Genomic DNA, 19,398 nt, shown 5'->3' on the forward strand with positions numbered 1-19,398 from the left:
ATGAAGGTGCTGTACATATAGAACTGAGAAATGATGGTACAAAATATATATATATACATATATATGTACCATTCGGGTCCCCCAAGATTGTACGATGGTCCACTTTAGATAATTTTTTTTATTAGATATTTGATATGTTCATAGGAAACGAACAATGAGTTTCTGATATGTAGTTACTCTGTGCCCACAAATATTACATTTTTTTTTCTTCATTTTTAAACGTTTTNAGAGAGTCGATCCACACGACAGGTGACTTGATAAACGATCTTCTAGATCTGTTTACCGAGAAGTTCCAAAAAACGATCGATAGAAAGTATATAAAAAATTTATATATATATATATATTTATTTATATAGTATATATATATATATATATATATTTATATATATTTATATATGACTTGCAAAAAGCAAGACTTTATTTTTATACCTTCGTTTAAAAAACCATGACAACCATTTCTATATTCGGCGGAATATCATCCACCAAATAGGATATCACAATATATTTGCCAAGAAACATGCGAAAAATGATCACAACTATGTATTAATTCTTCTAAAAAATTGATCTCCAGATATACATCTACCTTCAACAATTATGACAATTATCCTCACAAGGTGGAATGGATAGGATCATACATACAACTGTACACAGAGAAATTATGAAGGTGCTGTACATATAGAACTGAGAAATGATGGTACAAAATATATATATATACATATATATGTACCATTCGGGTCCCCCAAGATTGTACGATGGTCCACTTTAGATAATTTTTTTTATTAGATATTTGATATGTTCATAGGAAACGAACAATGAGTTTCTGATATGTAGTTACTCTGTGCCCACAAATATTACATTTTTTTTTCTTCATTTTTAAACGTTTTGTTTTTAAATTCGATATCATCATCACGTGATATGAATGACCCCCTTGCAATTCCTTCTTAACCCAAGATTCTACAGACAAGGAGATGAATTTTTTTGTTAAGTTCTAAATTTTCACTCAAAGTTATAACACAATATTTCATATTTATAAAATATTGCTTGTTCGTAATATATATATATATATATATACATATATAGAGACATACATATATATATATATAATTTTTGTTAACTGGTCCAAATAGTTGCAAAAATTCAGCTTTAAAGGAAAGAATAAACTTAAAATATGAGGCCAGCCAAATAAAATATATTCCAATGTTTTTTTATGATATCAATTGTTCCTTAATTGTCTGCACTTTACTGAAAATGGCAGGATGGTTACAAAGGTGAGGTTTAGTCCCTTGAAACCTGAAAGGATAAATTATATTATGATATAAACAGTGTTAATTTAGAATATATTTTTGTTAATAAAAATCGTAAATTTGTAAGATAGATTAATGATATCTCTTACACGGAATATATACTTGCCTCTCCCATCTTGTTCTTAGCATATTCGATTCTAATCCCTCCTCTATCCGAAGAAAATAATATGGCTCCGTGAAGAGAACTCAAAGCGTGGGTGGCCAAACGTATATCCTAATATAAAAATATAATTTAAAAAATTATTCAATATTAATATTTGACATAAAATTTATAAAATAATTATTTTAAGAATAAAAATAACAACCACCAAATGATAAAACACGTGTTCTTCTCAGTGTAGCAATAAAAATACATTTAAAAAATATTCAAATATGAATTTTAATATTTGTGTATGGTGTCAATTTTTAGAAATTATTAATATTATAAATTATTTTATTCCCCCTTAAATATATATATATTTATATATATATCTGAATTTATTTTATATAAAAAAATAAAAAGGGTGGTGATTGTAAATATTGATAAAGCTGTCCAATTGTTGACATGATATCCTCTCACCTGATATTCAACGAAGGCTACAGGAGCACCCCCTTTATTGTGCATTCTCAAGCGGCAAAATCCGGGATAGCTAAAATTAATTATTTCAAGTCAAGAATATTGAAGTTTTCAAAAAAAAAAAAATTATTATTTATTAATATCACATGTTTCAAAAAATTAATATTAATGATTCAAAAAATTCCTTCAACTTTTGAGAATTTCTGTATTTGTCTTCTTTTTTTTTTTAAAAAAAAAATTTATATATATATAAAATTATGAGTTTTTAATATTAAAACTTAAATATTTAACAACAATAAACTGAAATTTAAAATAATTTAAAATAGTGTTTCGTGTTTTTTATCTAAAGAAACCAAAGAATAGAAGATCGAGTTGTTATGAGGATGTGACATACCTAGAAAATAAATCTTTAAGTTCTTGTTCGGAAACGAACTGTCCCAAATTTGCAACAAATAACGTCGAACACGGGGGTGTGCTTGAAGTGGATGACGTTGAGCCCACGGGACTTGCCAAAGCTGGACTTGCTATCAGATGAGGCGGAGGAAGAGTGCCATGTATAGCAGCACTTCCTGCGAGGGCAGCGTGCGACAATGGATGAGGTACCGTCAGGGGCGGCTGAAATTATCAAAAATATATATCAAAATAATACAAGGTTTGTTTCTTTTTGAATTTTTATATGTATATTGATATATATTTTTTTTTAATATGAAGCATAATAAATATAGGAATTGTTTTTCAGCGCGGTGCATCAATATTTAAACAGTGCCTTACCGGAAGCTGAGCATGGAGTGCAGGGTGCATCAGCGCCGCGGTGTGGAGGGCTGACGAAACAGGCACCTCAGCATAGGACAAAGGCAGATGTGGCCAACCATCGTGAGCAGCTGGCAGTAGTGCAGCTCCTATTTCTTCTGAAACGAGTGGAAAATAGAGGAAGAAAAAAGGTGCCGGTGAATTAATAAGGATTCCAGCCTAGTGACGAAAATTGTTAGAAATAGATAAATGAAAGTGCAACAGGTGAGATAGAATGAAATAAAAAACAAATGTTTTTGTTTTTTTTTTATAATAAATACAAGCGATTTTATAAGTTCTCATATCTTATATACCTGTTTTTAATAAGTGAAGGAAGACAAATGCATTCTACTGTACCAAAACTACAAAACAAACTTATTAATAACTACTTATTTAATGAAAGAGAATGTTTTAAATAAATAAATAAGTTGTAATTTTAATAAAAATAAATTAATAATCATTTTGCTGAATATCTTGTCTTTATAAAAATATTTGCATAATTTTATAGCTACTTCTCCACTGGCATCAATATCTGAAGAGTTTATTTAGTAACTAGACTTACCGAAGATGTTTTTCCATTTTTACTTGTAACTTTTAACAAGGAACCTTCGTAACCCTAGAAAATAAAAAAAAAAATTAAAAGAAAAAAGAATTAAATCTAGCTTTTTGAAGTAACATAAACCGATAATTATTCAACTAGAGACATTTAAAAAAAAATAACATTTTAAAATAAATTAGCTGCGTTATCTAAGTGATTAATTGAATCAGAATTAATTAGTATAGAAATACCTTAATTAAAACACATTTTTTTTGTGATAGTAAAAAAAAATATTAAAAATTATAATTTATATCTATTTTTACATTAATTATAAACTGTTATTGATTAAGAAATAAGTAGTAGTTTTACTATTAAACATCCTATAAAAGTATAGCATCTATAGAGAGCAGCTGACATTTCGTTGAAGGAAGAAAAAAAAAGAAAAAAAAAATAGAATATGCTATGAGAAAATGGCACGTTGTCAGCGATACCGAAATTATCCAATGCATTTTTTTTATTTTTTATTTTTTTCCTTCCCCCCTCCATGCCATCAAAATCTGAGGGATGGTTAATGAGTACGTTGAGTTTATCGAAGAGAAGCGAGTTTCTAATGAGTTCCGTCAGAGGGAGACACTAGTCGATATCATGGATCCATTTTTTTTTTTGTTTTTTTTTTGTCATCTTAAGACAATTTTCAAACATTAAATATTCTTCCTTACCTTGTAAGCTCGGAACAGCAGGTAAAGTTCCCTTGGTTTAGCGTCCATAGGTAAGCCACTAACGAATAAAGTTCGAACCTGAATAAAGGAAAAAATAATCTGTTAGAAAACTTAAACATTTTCTAAACTTGAGTACTTTTACGATATTTTTAAAGAGTTTTCTAAATGTTTGATCTTGTTTTTCCAGTCAGATATCGATTTTAAAGCGAACGATTCTTCTACCACTTCCTAATTGTATGTTAAGTGATGTCGCGGTTTGTGTAAGGTAGTTAGAGAATCAACGTCTGGTCCTATCGACCTTAAAGATCTATGCGCCCACCAACCTTACTGTAATCAATGTGTTGTCCCTTAGGTTGCCAAGGTAACCAATCTCAACCGTCTAAATAATTCGGGTGATCGTCACGCCCCACAATGGACCGAATGGCGACTGTTATTATTCTGAAACATCTATTCTCGTTAACGATATTTTTGGATATGTAATTAAAAGATTCGTACAAAAATTTCTCATTAAATATTTGTTTGTTAGATTTATTTACAATTTATCGCCTAGTTCTCTACTTTATACTTTATCTTTACGTTTTAAATTATAAATATTTTTATTTCTCTTTATTTAATGGTGATTTTTTTTCTTATCGTTTACAGAAAAATTGATAAAAGCAATATTTTTTTATTATCAAACATTTCTGGAAAAACAATAAAAAATTGTTTTAAAATTAATATTTATACAAAACAATCAAATATTTTATATGCGTGTTAAAACATTTTTTTGTAAACGTTTACTTAAAATAAGAAAATTCTCCTATTATTAACATTTATGGAACAATACAAATGTCTTATATATTTATATATAATTAAATATTAATAAATAAAACCAAAAATAAGTCTTTTCTGTTGTATATGTAAACGTTTATAATACAAAAAGTAATAGGTTTTTGTATTGTAAACGTTTATATAAAGCTAATTTTTCTATCATAAACGTTTTTGATATCGTCAAACATTTACGGAGAAACTACACAACAGCTCTTTTGTGTTGTGAAAGTGCACTTAAAAAACATTAAAAAAAAAAAGACAAGACAAAAACGTTTAAAACGTCGCGCAAAACCAATTAGAAAATGTTAACAGAAAATATGAAACCGTATAAAAAAACTTTAATTATTATAAATGTTATTACTAATTTCTAAAATTGGTTATTATTCCACGAAATATAATATAATTTATATACCGTATAAAAAAATAAAATAATTATATTCTCTAATATAAACCTTATATAATTATAAAGAATTTAAAGCTGTTAAGTCGTAGCATAATATCATTAAAAAAATAATTTTTTTTTCTTCTATTAAATATAAATTTTTATTAAATAATTACTTTGCAATATAAAATATTAAAAATAAAATTTTGTGGTATTAAATATAATTAAATTTTTATAATAATTTTTTTAATATTATAAAAAATAAAAATATTTAATTAGTACATTTTTTTAATAAGCTCATTTAAAGTGAATTATTTACTTGTACATTTTTCTTGAGGAAAAAAATAAGAATTTAATCAACGAAATTTGCTTAAATTCTACTTTATTAAAGCATTAATAAGTCTTTAAATAAACTTTAACCCACTTCTTAATATGAAGTGTTATCGATCTTAAGTTTGTTTCAATTAAATTTTACATGATTCATTCATAAATGTACTCATAAATAAGCGAAAATTTTAAAGAACAGAACAATTTTTCAATAAATTACCACCCTTTACTACACATTTGAATAATTCGTTAAATTATTTTTCGATAAAACTAATATTTTTTTTCTTATTTTAAAGTATATCATCATAGATTTTAGTTTAGATGCCTCTCCGCATCAATTATCAGATAATAGATACGTTGATAAAATATAAGAAAAATGGTTAATTTTTATGCTAAAAAAAAGTAAATAAATGTTAAAGATTGGAAGAAATTTAATAAAATTGAAGAGAAGACAGAATAAGAAGTGCAATTACTCATTCGCTTTCGACAAAATAATCCTTTAGGTAATCCTATTAAGATGTAAAATTCGTATCCTACAGAGATTCGATTCGTAAATAACGCAAAGAATATTATCTAGAATATAAAATATATACATAAAAAGATGAAATTTCTCGTGAACTATTTATAATATATAATCCTGTGAATATCTTTCGAATTTAATTATAATAATTTTAATATTTTTCTATAAAAAATAGAGCTTTTTAGTAACTATCGATCGATTAAAACACGTATTCTTTTATAGAATATGTTAATTATTTTATTGTGTATGCATAATTGTAGGCCTCTTAGTAATAAGGCCAAGTTATGATATATTAACTTGCATTATAATTAATATTCCTCGTGATAAATCACGATACGTAATTAATATATTGTAATACTCCATTAACGCCAACTAAATCCCACGTGGTAGGAGATAACCAAAATGATTGACTAGAAAGTGTTGGTAGATCTATAAAGTAAAATTTCATACAGTTTTTCTCAGATATTCTATCAATTTTATCTTCAAAAACATAAAAGATACTTATGAGAACCTCTAAGAATTATTATTAACTGAAATAATCTTGCAAGTAATGAGTTAAGCAAACTGATTGATTGAAACTCTATCTTCAACTATAGATTAATATTGCTCTTTGTGTTTTCATTTAACTTTTTTTGTATCTCTTTTTAAGCAATTATTTAAATTCTCTCTGCAAAATTACCTTTAACTTGAAGAAAATTAGTCGAAGTAGCGCATGTAAGATACAATAGCTAAGAACGGATCAAATGCAGCAACAGTAATTGGTTTGCTAGAGAAGAAAAAGAAGAAAATAATGAAGGTTGTATTAATCTTTATGTAGTCTCTGTTGCACTTAAACATCTCCAATTTCTATAGTATGAAAGGGCGATATCATATTGCCATCATACAATATATCATTTCATAAATCAAAAGAGGGTTTGAGTTCGATAACGGATATTCGAAATTGAATAAAGAGGCGTAAACATCCAAAAAACAGAACTTTATTAGAAATGGAGATAAGCAAAAATCATCAAAAGAAATATATCAAGTGCGTAAATCAAATAACAATTCTTTCTCATACCATTACTCATTTTTCTAACGTACGTGTCCCAATAAAGAGAGTCGATCCACACGACAGGTGACTTGATAAACGATCTTCTAGATCTGTTTACCGAGAAGTTCCAAAAAACGATCGATAGAAAGTATATAAAAAATTTATATATATATATATATTTATTTATATACAGTATATATATATATATATATAAGAGAGATGTGTAGTTTAGTAGATGAGTTTTTATTCGAGGGGTGAAACATTCTAGACTTACTCCAACAGGATATAGTCCTCTATATCGGTTGTTTCGGGTTGGGTAACGTGGATTGAGAAGTCTCGTGATGTCTCGTGGTCCTACGTGATCGGTGTACGCGATCGTCCAACTGTAGAGTAGTGAGCTTTCGAACTGGGGGTCAAAACGGTGGGGAATAGGAAATGCCGTGTGAGCTCCTTTTATGACGAAGTAATGGAAGCACAGTGAAGACTGTAGTAGCACTTTGCCTGCAATAGAAGGTACTCCAGTGTATTACTGGGGAACGGAACGAGCAACTAGGGAAAAGTTTGGCTCCTGCTAGGACACGAGCAGGGGTGGAGATGCTTCCGACCCATCTCTATTGTATTATCTGTTTCCCCATGTGGAATCTGCGGCTGATTGTCCAGAGAAAGAAAGGTTAATGTACAGTTCTTAGATTAATCGACAAGTTCCATTAGGTATAAAAAAAAGTATATATATATATATTTTTTCGAGTTTATTAAATTTAAATATAATTTGGGAATAGTTTCTTAAATTAAACACAGAAATTAAACAATTTTTTTTATATTAAATGAGTGGTATTAGTTCAGTATAAATGAAGCAAATGAGACATTTCTTTCTGGTAGATGCCTGATGCAAATGGAAAATTTTGCTCTTTCGTATAAACAATGCGAAAGGAGATTTTGTGTAAATGTTAAAAATTAATTTTGCGTTCGAAAACTTATATAAATAGAAAATTATGCTATTGTATTTAAATCATTTGTAAAGTGACTTAAATTCATGTTTTTTGCACAGTTAAAATGTTTTAAAAATAATAAACTTCGCCCATTTATATATATATATATAGGCCTATAATACATGTAAGTCTATTGTATAAGCGATATAAATATCAAAGTCTACCTATTCTGTGAAAATAATACAAATTATGAATTTTCTTATTTATATAAGTGCCAAAAAACTTCAAAATTCCTTGAATAAATTTTATAGACAGATAATTTCTTAGTTTTATACAAACAATACGACATATGAATTTAATCCTTATTCAAAAAGAAACGAATTCTTGTGATTTGTAGAAAACTTTCTCATTTTTTATACAAATATTATTTAAAATTTAAAATTTTTTTTGGCTTTTTACTAGTCAGAAATTGGAATTTTGTTTCTTATATCAATACATAAACAATATATAGGCCTATATATACATATTTTATGTTCTTTTATACTAAATAACTTAATAATAAATTTCATTCCTTTATACAAACAGCACAAATAATAAATTAAGTTGATTTGTACGGATGATGTAAAAGGAAACTTTTCTCTTTTGTACAAATGTTAAAATTTGCAAATTACACAAACGCTACAATTGCAATTTTCTTTGTACAAATGACGTAAACATTTTTGTACAAATAATACAAGAACTTAACTGTGTTCTTTTGTACAAAAAAAATAATGCTATAAACGACGAATTTTGTTGATTTGTACAAAAGATATAAACGACAAAATTTCTATCTTTTGTAGAAATGAATTACAAAGTTGACTTTGCGGTAATTAACAGCTTTCTTCTCTCGCTGTATTGACACTTCTCATTGGTTTAGTATAGAAAATTCAATTATTCTTTTTAATTGACTTTTTTTTTAAGCGTTAACAAATCTATCGTTAATCCAATAAAATAAATTAAGCGAACAATTACAGAAACAGAACTGTAACAATTCTGTATTAATGGATAAAAAGGAGCATCAAGATACACATCAAGAAAAATGTAAAAGAAATAAATATAAATGACCGTAACCGGTATCAAAATTAAAAAAATAATAATAATAAATGTTAAATCAATAATTTAACTCTACTAAAATTTAACTTGATTTATCTAAGTCCACTTTATTTTAATTAAAATTGCTAGTGATACCAATTAATCATCAACATGATGGATATTCATTGATAAGTATCATTGAACAAAATTATTATTTTTTTAATTATTTAATATTCTAATAAAATATATTTTAAAATGTTAAAAATAATTATATTANTGACGCTCTAGAAATAAAAAACTAATGTTATAAAGAGGATAAGAATAGCGATCTTCGCTGCCATTTGTTTTTATTCAACTTCAAAAAAAACTAAAAATATATAAAAAAGAGTATATAAAAATAAGAAAAAAAGAAGGATTTGATCCAAACTTAAAACTTTATTTTTAGATATTGCTTAAAGAAAAGTTTAGATATTGAAATGATATATATATATTATATATATAGAGAGTAAGGTCGATTTATAATAATATTTCAAAAAATATTTTAAAAAATAGGCTCCAAATTCTTATATTTCGTCTTCTAAATAATTTATAGATTAATTATTATTAAATATGAGAATTTTTTATTGTCGAAACATTTTACAACGTCACCTTTTGACGAATTTAAGATTTATATCAACAGACAGGTGACATCGTGGTGATTATCTATAGAGGTATTTTTTTTTCTTTTTTTCTTTTCTTTAGTTCTTTATTTTCTTAGCATCACGTAAATAAATCGTCATCAGTGTCTAGATTCTGTCCTAAGGGAGAAGTTTGGCTCCCGTGCGGACCACGTTACCACCAAACAAGGCTAGTATTTCACGCCAATCTAACAATTTTTGCTGGCTGCTCTCTCTTTCTCTTTCTCTCTCTCTCTCTCTCTCTCAACAGAGCAACTGTGCGTGCACAAGAGGACACGGTCGCCATGGAAACGTCATTCAAATCGATACGTCATAAAGGTGGGTACCTGTCTGGAAGCGGTAGGTGTTCTGGCAGCAGACATCCAGGTAACAAAGCAGACATCGCTCGGCGGTCCTCATGCCTCAATTGAAGATGTCTTCATTTCTTTTTTTTTCGTGTTTTTCTCCTTCTTAAAAATGTCTGTCCATAACGGGATTAGTTTACTAAAAGTGTACGATAATGTAACACGATTCTCTATATTACTCGTGGCAAATTTAGTGTAGGATATTAGAGATTATCTTCTACTCAAATTGTAAAAGAAATAAAGCAAAGTGATGAAATAAATGTTAAATTTGATTGGTTTATAGTTACCAGACGAACTTTTATAACTTTTAATAATTAAATAATCACCGAAAAAATATGTTAGAGAGAGACGAATAAAGATATAAATCGGCATTTTACATAATTCAAATATGATTTGTAACAATTTATAACTTTCGAAACGTGTTCAATTAGATTTATCAGAAATTTAGCTTTTCGTCTGGTTGAAAGTATTATAAAAAAGAATTTTAAATTTTCTATTAAACCAATAAACGAAGTGGTTTTCGAGACACCTGCTTACCTGACTCTAATTCTATACGGAAAAGTATCATTTAATAAAATCAACTTGTTAGAAATTTTCATATGAAAGGCGGACCACCCTCGAGGTGTAACGCCTTCCTTCTTGAAAATTCAACAGATGCAACCTTCGTATAATGCGCGCTATACTTGTAAACAGCAATTACAAAATTTATCACAAGCTACGTAAAAGAAAGCTGAAGAATGCAATTATTGTTACATATTGTTCCTTCTGATAAAATGCTTCAATGAGCTGGATTTTTATATAGAATCAAATCAGATAGAATAATATATGAATGTTCAATTTTTATCCTCTACACACACAGATACACATTATCTTGAGAGTGGAAATTTAAGAACTTTCCTAAATATAAACAGCAATTACAAAATTTATCACATAACCATGTCCAGACATACTTACGAATGCAATTATATATTGTTCTTGATGGAAGAATGCTTCGATGATCTGAATTTCTATATAGAATCATATCAGACAGAATAATATATGATTCCTCAACTCCCACCCTCTCTTAACACATATATAGATATAGGGTGGGTAGCATTTGAAGAATCCCTCCCTATCTAGGGAGGGAGTATATCCCCCTATATATATATATAACATAGGATAGAAGAATCGTACAGGAGGGTGGAAGAATCATATATATATATATATCCATCTCGACAGGAGAAGAAAAAGAATAAAGTAATGTCCAGCTTCTAAGTGCCTAAGGTCCTCGCTGTATGTAATTAATTGGTCCATTTGTCACTCTTGGGAGACAGATGTCGTGTGCTTGGTGCAGAAGGCATCCAGATAACAAACACTTAGACACAACTCCTGTCCTAATATTTGCCGTTAGCGATAGGTGGGTTGGATAAAGGTTTCAACTACAACTTCGTACAGTACTAACATCTTTAGATATTTTCTAAATACCTAATTTTTCAGATAAATATTGTATAATTTTGACAATAGCAATGGCACCTTTACACCAATCAAAGACACGAGCCGCTTCCTAGAAACAATGTTTTTAATGCACGATAACTTGTCATTAGAACGTTTCGTGACTTCTATAACGGTGTAACTTTCCTCTCTTTTTTTATTCAGTAAATTTTTGTCGATAATTTTATACACTAGCTACTTTTTAAGTATAAACAATTAATGCAGTAGCTACCGATGTACAGTACTACTTAATATAGGAGTAGCATCTTTCCATACTCATATCATCTTAGTTTTCTCTCGAATTTAACTAATTTTTTTGGCTAAAATTATTATTTTTGATGATTGAAATATTAAAATGCTTATTAAAAAATATATTTGTTAAATAATTGTTCGAACTATTAAATTTTAAAATTAAAATCTAGTAAAAGTAACGTATAAAAAAAGAGAATTGGTCAGACATTTTAGAATTCCATAAACAGCAATTTATAAAACCAATAACTTTGATTCAAGATATAAAAATTGAAAAAAAAATTTAAATTGACCATCTTTTAAAGCATTAATTTCTAAAAAATTGAACTATTTTAAAGCATATTTTTGATGCTGTAGGGTCCAAAAACTTAGAGAAAAAACATAAAATCTTATCTTGAAATAAAAATAATTCGTATTTTTCACTTCTCGAAAACATTAACACCTGAAAATTGGCTCGATTTTCCAATAAATATTTTAGAATCTTAGAAATTTAGAATTATAGAAAATCAAAAAATGAGAATAATTTTACTCAAAAAATACCAATTTCTGTTGAAAAATCTAAAGTAAGAAATAAATTTTGTATATAATGAAATGCAAAAGAATTAGAAGAAAGTAATCAAAGTTTTTTTTTTTTTGATAAAACGACTTCTTGCTACCTTTAAACTTATAAAATCTAAACCTTCCTTCTATTAATTAAAATTCTTTAAATTTATTATTTAAAAAAACTTATATCAAATTATAAATTTTTTTTAAAAAATTTAAAAAATGTTACAAATTTCGAAAGTAGAGATTAAAGAATTGGTGCATCCGGTCTAGTTTCGTAGAGCAATTTTTAATGTTACACGAAATATATCGTGCCCTTTTATAAACTGAAAAATGCTTTTTCCAACATTTTGCAATAAAATGTTAACTCATTCGTAATATTCTGGATGAATAACATTGACCGAAAAACTTTCCAATCTCTTAAAATAAGGTATTCAAATAAGGAAACTCTACACGAAATCCTTCTAGAACTCGCCATTTATATATATATAAATATATAGCCTATATAAAATTACCCGCTTATTATTATAATTGTAGTTATTACTTATACTGATTTGTTACTTTAATAGTAATTGATTAAATTTAATGTGATCAATTTTTCATACATGGCTTGCTTCGAGCAATTATTTACTATAATAGTAATATTTGTTTATTTAAATTCATTAGTTATTTGTTACTATAATAGTATTTGGTTTTTACTTCAACTATCTATTTGCTGATATCCATTATTATTATAGTAGAAGCTATATTATAATAGTTCAAGTAGTAGTCACCTGATTAGCACTAGAGGAGAGGTAATAAGTACGTTGCTGACTCCAACCATCCCATGTTACTGAAGTAGAATTTCTGCAGTTTATTCCAATCACCCCTACGTTACTGAAGTAGAATTTCTGCAGTTTATTCCAATCACCCCTATGTTACTGAAGTAGAATTTCTGCAGTTTATTCCAATCACCCCTATGTTACTGAAGTAGAATTTCTGCAGTTTATTCCAATCACCCCTATGTTACTGAAGTAGAATTTTTGTAGAGCTTACTCCAGCAATCACTTTATGTAGCTTACTCCAATCCTCATTTGTTACTATAATGGAAATTGTTTATATAGACTTATAAGCCACTTATTACTATAACAAAAGTTGATTGTTTACCGTACCATCCATTTTTATTATTGTAAAAATCAATTGATAGTCAGTTATTTGCTTCAACCATCCAATTAATATTATAGCAGTAATTATTAATCTACTCCAACCGCATGATTCGTATTTGCTTATAACATATAATGATGTTAGAAAATAATTTAATTATATTAAAAATAATTCGTTACAATATAAATTATATTAACAAAGATCCAACTTGTACAGATCGCTTCAAGCTATAATTAAAATGTCGAGTATCATTTTTCTCCATGCGCTTTAAAATTAATTTAATTATCCTATAAAAGTAAAATATGAATTATTAATTAAAATCTGTTTAAAAAGTGGATTTTTTTTAAAGGAGTAAATGATAATTTTCGAGTATTAAATACATTTAACGTTTCGGGAATATTATTCACTGGTAGAGAAGCTCTAAACTGCGAAAATGAGCAACAGATAAATGTCCAAAAATTACAAATTTATGTTACTATTTTAGTCGCTATCGCTTCTAAAAAAACGTTGTAAAGATTTTTTTTTAAATATTTTTTGGTGTTGCTGGAATCAAAGCCTGAGGCAAACTGTTCTTACTTCTTGGAGCTAGAGTTGAGACTAGAACGGAAATTGCCATTCACTTCAGTCCTACAGTTTTGGGGATCTCTTCCTCTCCAAAAAATCCCCCAGGCCATTCACCGGGTATTCTATTGTACTGTACACCAACATTACGTGAGAACGGAGGTTTTTTGAATCGACTTACCTACCAGCGACATGCCGTTCATCAACAATACCTTCCTGACTTACCCAACATTTGGTCGACTCCAAAAATGTCTTTACATAAGTCACAAAGTTTGTTTGCCTACTTTATACCTTGGAGGAAGAACGTAAGAGGATGCGAAAGTGTACAAGAAAGATATAAAAATAGTTGTATCTAAAAGAAAAGGATTTTATAAACCTTCTAAATAAAAAAAAAATACATTTTACCCCTTCTGAAGAGCGTAAAATGCCACAGAACGTTTAAAATTTGCTTGATTTAATGCCTTAAATTGCAATTTAATACTGCTGTAGTAACTAACAAATGATTGTATAATATAGTAACGAATGGCTAGTGTAAAAAAAATTAAATTATTATTATTACAACAAATGGACAATTAGAATAAACGACCAACTACCATTGTAATAACAAATTAGTGATTGAATTAACCAATCCACTACTGTTACAGTAACAAATTGATTGGTGTAAGTAACCGATTACCTTAACACTGTTGTAACAAATAGGTATGCAACTAATTACTATTAGGATAACAAAAATAAATAATAGATATTACTATATAGAGGATAAAAAATGGTTAAAATTGCCATTAAATAATTTGTTAAATTTGTTACCTTGTTAATGGAGCTTATTTAAATAATATTTAAAGAGAATTTTATAAAATTAAAATGAAACGAGTAATTGAAGTTATAGTAACAAGTGTTTTTTTCAATTGTAAATTATGAAATTTATTAATATAATAGATATATGTTAATTAAGAAATTTGTTATTCTAGTAGTAAAATTTACTAGTAAACGAGTTGTTGAAAATAATGAGTTTTGTTCGATCTAAAGAGGGAATTTGTTATCATAGTAGTAAAATTTACTTAAATATTAAGTTGAAGAGCAATTGAAATAAGGCGATTGATTACTAATTGTAAAAAGCTGTTTATATTATCGGTGAGATTATTATTATAGCAGTAAAATTTACCATGTAGCAACCATTACTGTAAGGTTATATATAGTAAATCTTTTACTTGATTTTTACTGTTATAGTAGTAATTTTTCGCCATTTATCATAGTACTACCTTGGAGTTAACATAACCAATTACTCAATTATTGTTATACTAATACCTTATTTCATATAAAAAATTTATTACTATAATAATAGATTTTCTTGTCTGTAGTTTCAAGAATTCATTATACTATTACAGTAGTACAGTTCTACTTGCGATTGATGATAATAAATTATTGTAATTAAGAAAATTGTTGCTATAGTGGTAAAAACCATGGATCAAAACATTTGCAACTGTCATCAAGTTAATGGCTGATTATTATACGAACTTTCCTTACTTTGACTGAGAAATGCTACTGATATGCACTACTATAGTAATATATATAAGCTATTTAAATAAAAATTTCAAGAGGATATTATGTAATTACTGTTACTACAAGATTAGTGAATGAAAATATTTCGCTTATTTCAATTCAGGAATTTATTACTGTAGCAGTAAAAGCTACTCGAATATCAAAAAGAATGAAGAGATCGTTATGCATCTATTAAACTTTCAAAAAATCAGTGATTTAAGCTAGTAAAAAAATTAAATTTCCTTATATTTATTGAAGAATTTATTACTTTAGTAGTAAAAATTGCATGAATAACAATTGGGAGAGTTTATTATGGAAATTATTTTATTGTTTTAGCTGTAAAAATGATTCTAATCGCAATTTAAAAAAGAGTGTTAACTGTTCGAACGATGGTAAAATATTTTTGTAAAAAATTAATTAATTACCCATTTTATGTTTAACAAGAATAATTTTATTATAAACGAGTAAGACTTTGTCTTTTAATGAACAGTGTAGAATTTCATTCTGACTTAACCAGTTGAAAACTAATGAGCAAGCTGGAAATTAACTCATTACTCTGCATATCAAGTGCATACTTCTTCCTTCGATAATTAAATTCTTGTTACTTGACGCTTGTTATGATGGAATCTTTCAAGAAATAAGCTTACTTAATAATAATTTTCAAACACACAATCCTATAGCGTTTAATATTTCTAAAGTTAACTTTATAACTAAAGATTCAATTGAAGGGGTGAGATTTTTCTAATGAGATATGTTTATGAATGTTACACTCTTCCATATTGTATAGCATCCATCCACTACATTAAAGTGGGTTTTCTTTATTTCTATACAAGTAAAACCATTAAATTCACCATAGAATCTATGAAGACTAAGCAGAAAAGGTCTTGGTTACTATAAAGCACGTAACGTAGTAGTAGTATAGTAATTAATATTGTATAATATAGTGGTATTGATTAATATTAATGCAGTAGTAAAGTATTATTATAATACTATGTTTCGCGTTTACAGTAATATAGTTGCATTTATTAGTATTGTAGTTATATAGGGCTTGTTATTATATATTCTACAGTATAGTATAGTTCTATTAATTACGAGTATAGTAGTGATATTACTTATGTAGTATGTCATGGAGTACCTCCAATGAATAAGCATTCATTATGGATGCTACAGCCTTAATATAACAATATTTAAGAAAAAATTGGTTGTTGGGAGCTTAGAAAAATGATAAATATTAAACGAATGCTTAGTTTATTTTCTCTACTTGCAAGATTTTTAAATTATTTATGTATATTATATTATGAGAAACATCCTTCAATATATTTCTATCATAAAGTATTTATGTACAGATAAGCGAACGTCGTTCGCTCTCTTGTACTGTTACATTTATAATAATAAATATTTTTTTCAATACTGTTACAATAACAATTCTTTACGTCGCCCTTGCCAAAATTTTGAATTTTTAAACGTAATAAATAAAAAATTACAAGATAAACAAAGCGACACGGTGCTTCGAGAATTGCCTGCATCCGACAGAAATGCGTTACGAAAGATGCTTAATAATTGCATTTAATATATTTTTACGTGTATAAAATAATTTCGAAATTAAAATTTATATTGTAAAAATTTAGAAAAATTAAAAAAGAGAAATTATAATATTATTAAACGTATAGAAGAAGGTCGAAAAGTGAGAGGAGTAAAGGTAACAAATTGCATACCTTATCTTAATAAGATGAATGCTGGAGTTGGAAAATGTTATGCTCCGATGAACAGCTGTTATTTGATGTCATTTTGTTATAGAAGGAATCTGTCATCATAGAATTTATGAAAAAAAAATAAAAAAAATAATAAAAATGATAAAAATGAGTTGAGTTGATGCGGTTTTATAAACATTTTATTGAATGTAGATGATTACATTATGGTTCCTGTTCATCCGAGAGGAAATTGTTCCATCTTGTTTTATTTTCTTATTCTTTTTCTTTAATAGATGAAAATTCTGATTTTGTTATTTTTTTCCTTCTTTTTTTTTTATACAATTTTCATAGATGAAAAGTTTTTAATTAAATATTTTCTACGTTTTTCCCTTGTGAATTATCCGAATATTTCCTTCGAATTTATTCATTTTTACTATAATAAAATTATCAAAAATATTGTAGAAAAATGTAATATTATCCTACATAACTTATAATGTAACTTGCTTGTTGAATTAACATAAATTTGTTTACTTTATTTGATAAATATTGTTGTTATAGTAATAAAAATTACTTAGGTAAAGAAATGATCGTATCTTTAATTTCTTCACATTTCTTAAATAATTAGGATAATATTAAAAGAATAATTGCAAAAAATATAATTTTGCATATGACAATGTAACATCATAGCAATAAAGAATTATTATATAATAAATTAAAGAAAAGCTACATTAATACCATTCATTTGTTACACATTTCTAATAAAAATTTTATGTATTTCATATTGGAACTTATTATTATAGCAATAAAAAATTATTAGCTCAATAATAAGACAAAAACTCGATGGTTTTGTAAGAAAAATAGCAAAAAAAAAACATTATAATTTGTATTATTCTGTACAGTAGATTTGGGAAATTATATAGAAGTGTGCACATTATAATAGAGAAGTAAAAATGGCAAGAATGATAAACTAAAATCTCTAGAATGCATTTATCTTTCTAGAATCTATCTAGGATAGTACATTTAAAAAATATTGTAGCCTATAATAGTTTTTCTGTGTTTATAATTACATTAAAATAACTTAAGTATATATTGTTAAATTCTTATTATAATATAATAAGAATTTAACAATATATACTTCTGTAAAGTTATGCTTTAGGTTTATAGTCTATATTATAGACAATAGACCTAAAGCAGACCGATTTATTAATTTTGTGAAATTATTACTGCAATAATAGCTATCTAAGAAGCAAATTAAAGAGCTTATTATGCAATTTTACTTATTAAAAGGCAGAAGATAGTAAAAATTTTGCTTATTCCATTGAAGAACTTTTTACAAATTTAGCAAGCTGGCTGAAAATTTGCATAGGAGATTTAGAATCGATACTTTAAATATATTTTCTGGATTCTTATTTCATAGAAAAGAGAAAAAAAACAATTTCAAAAAATTCGATGTTTTCAAATAAGCTAAATTTTGCATTAAACACGAAACTATCCGATTTAATAATAATAAAAAAAAGGAGTGAGAAATTCCATTACACTACAGCAACTTGGAGAAGAAAAGGATGCTGGAAAAAAATACGAAAAAGTAAAATAAAATATTAAATTTACTTAAAAGTTTTATAATTTTTTAAGTAGAGAACTATCTTTAACAAGTTTTAAAATGAGAATTTAATAAATTCTTTCATAATTAAAGTCTACATTAAAGCAAATAGTGATGAGGATGAGGAAAGTGATGCGGATCATCTTTCCAACAAGATGATCCTAATTATGCAACGTTAATGGACGTTATACATGTAACACGAACTTTCATCTGCTCTTTTGACAACTTATTATTATGTTTTATCAATGAATACTCGTATAGAACAGTCGGTAAATTAATATAATAACTCACTTCACCATCCGACTATAACTTTATCTATGAAAATAATCGATAATCGATCTGGTTGTCTAATAAGATAATATACTACCCTTTATATAACTCCAACGATATTTTATACATATTTCTTCTTTTAAAAAAATTATACGTTGAAATTATAGAGGTTAGCGAGTGTTTGAAACATCAAAATGTTCGTGTTAAACTTCAATTTATCATAAGATACGACGAAAAATTTAAAGATGCTCGTCTCGTGTGATATCTTGTTTGTAATGGCAAACCGTATCGAGTGAGGATAATTTGATATTTACGTGGGCCAACACACATCCAATT

The 19,398-nt window shown here is 27.1% G+C and overlaps 1 protein-coding gene and 1 long non-coding RNA gene across 2 annotated transcripts; both read right to left on the bottom strand.

Annotated features, from left to right (window-relative positions):
- Nucleotides 1-364: 364 nt before the first annotated feature.
- On the bottom strand, nucleotides 365-15,138 carry LOC111640380. The gene is made up of 9 exons (XM_023386392.1): nucleotides 15,125-15,138; nucleotides 13,032-13,170; nucleotides 3,907-3,984; nucleotides 3,212-3,265; nucleotides 2,632-2,829; nucleotides 2,255-2,475; nucleotides 1,864-1,933; nucleotides 1,394-1,518; nucleotides 365-1,290 (listed from the first exon to the last, which is right to left on the bottom strand). The coding sequence occupies exons 1-9, from the start codon at nucleotides 15,136-15,138 to the stop codon at nucleotides 1,206-1,208; spliced, it is 984 nt and encodes a 327-aa protein (XP_023242160.1). The 3' UTR covers nucleotides 365-1,205.
- Nucleotides 15,139-16,059: 921 nt separating this feature from the next.
- Nucleotides 16,060-17,594, bottom strand: LOC111640377. The gene is made up of 3 exons (XR_002759263.1): nucleotides 17,414-17,594; nucleotides 17,217-17,305; nucleotides 16,060-16,128 (listed from the first exon to the last, which is right to left on the bottom strand). It is a non-coding gene; the product is annotated as an uncharacterized LOC111640377 (long non-coding RNA).
- Between the last annotated feature and the right edge of the window lie 1,804 nt (nucleotides 17,595-19,398).

Source organism: Centruroides sculpturatus, unplaced genomic scaffold (genome assembly GCF_000671375.1).
Source record: "Centruroides sculpturatus isolate CEXI.00-Female unplaced genomic scaffold, Cexi_2.0 scaffold1449, whole genome shotgun sequence".
NCBI classification, from domain to species: domain Eukaryota; kingdom Metazoa; phylum Arthropoda; class Arachnida; order Scorpiones; family Buthidae; genus Centruroides; species Centruroides sculpturatus.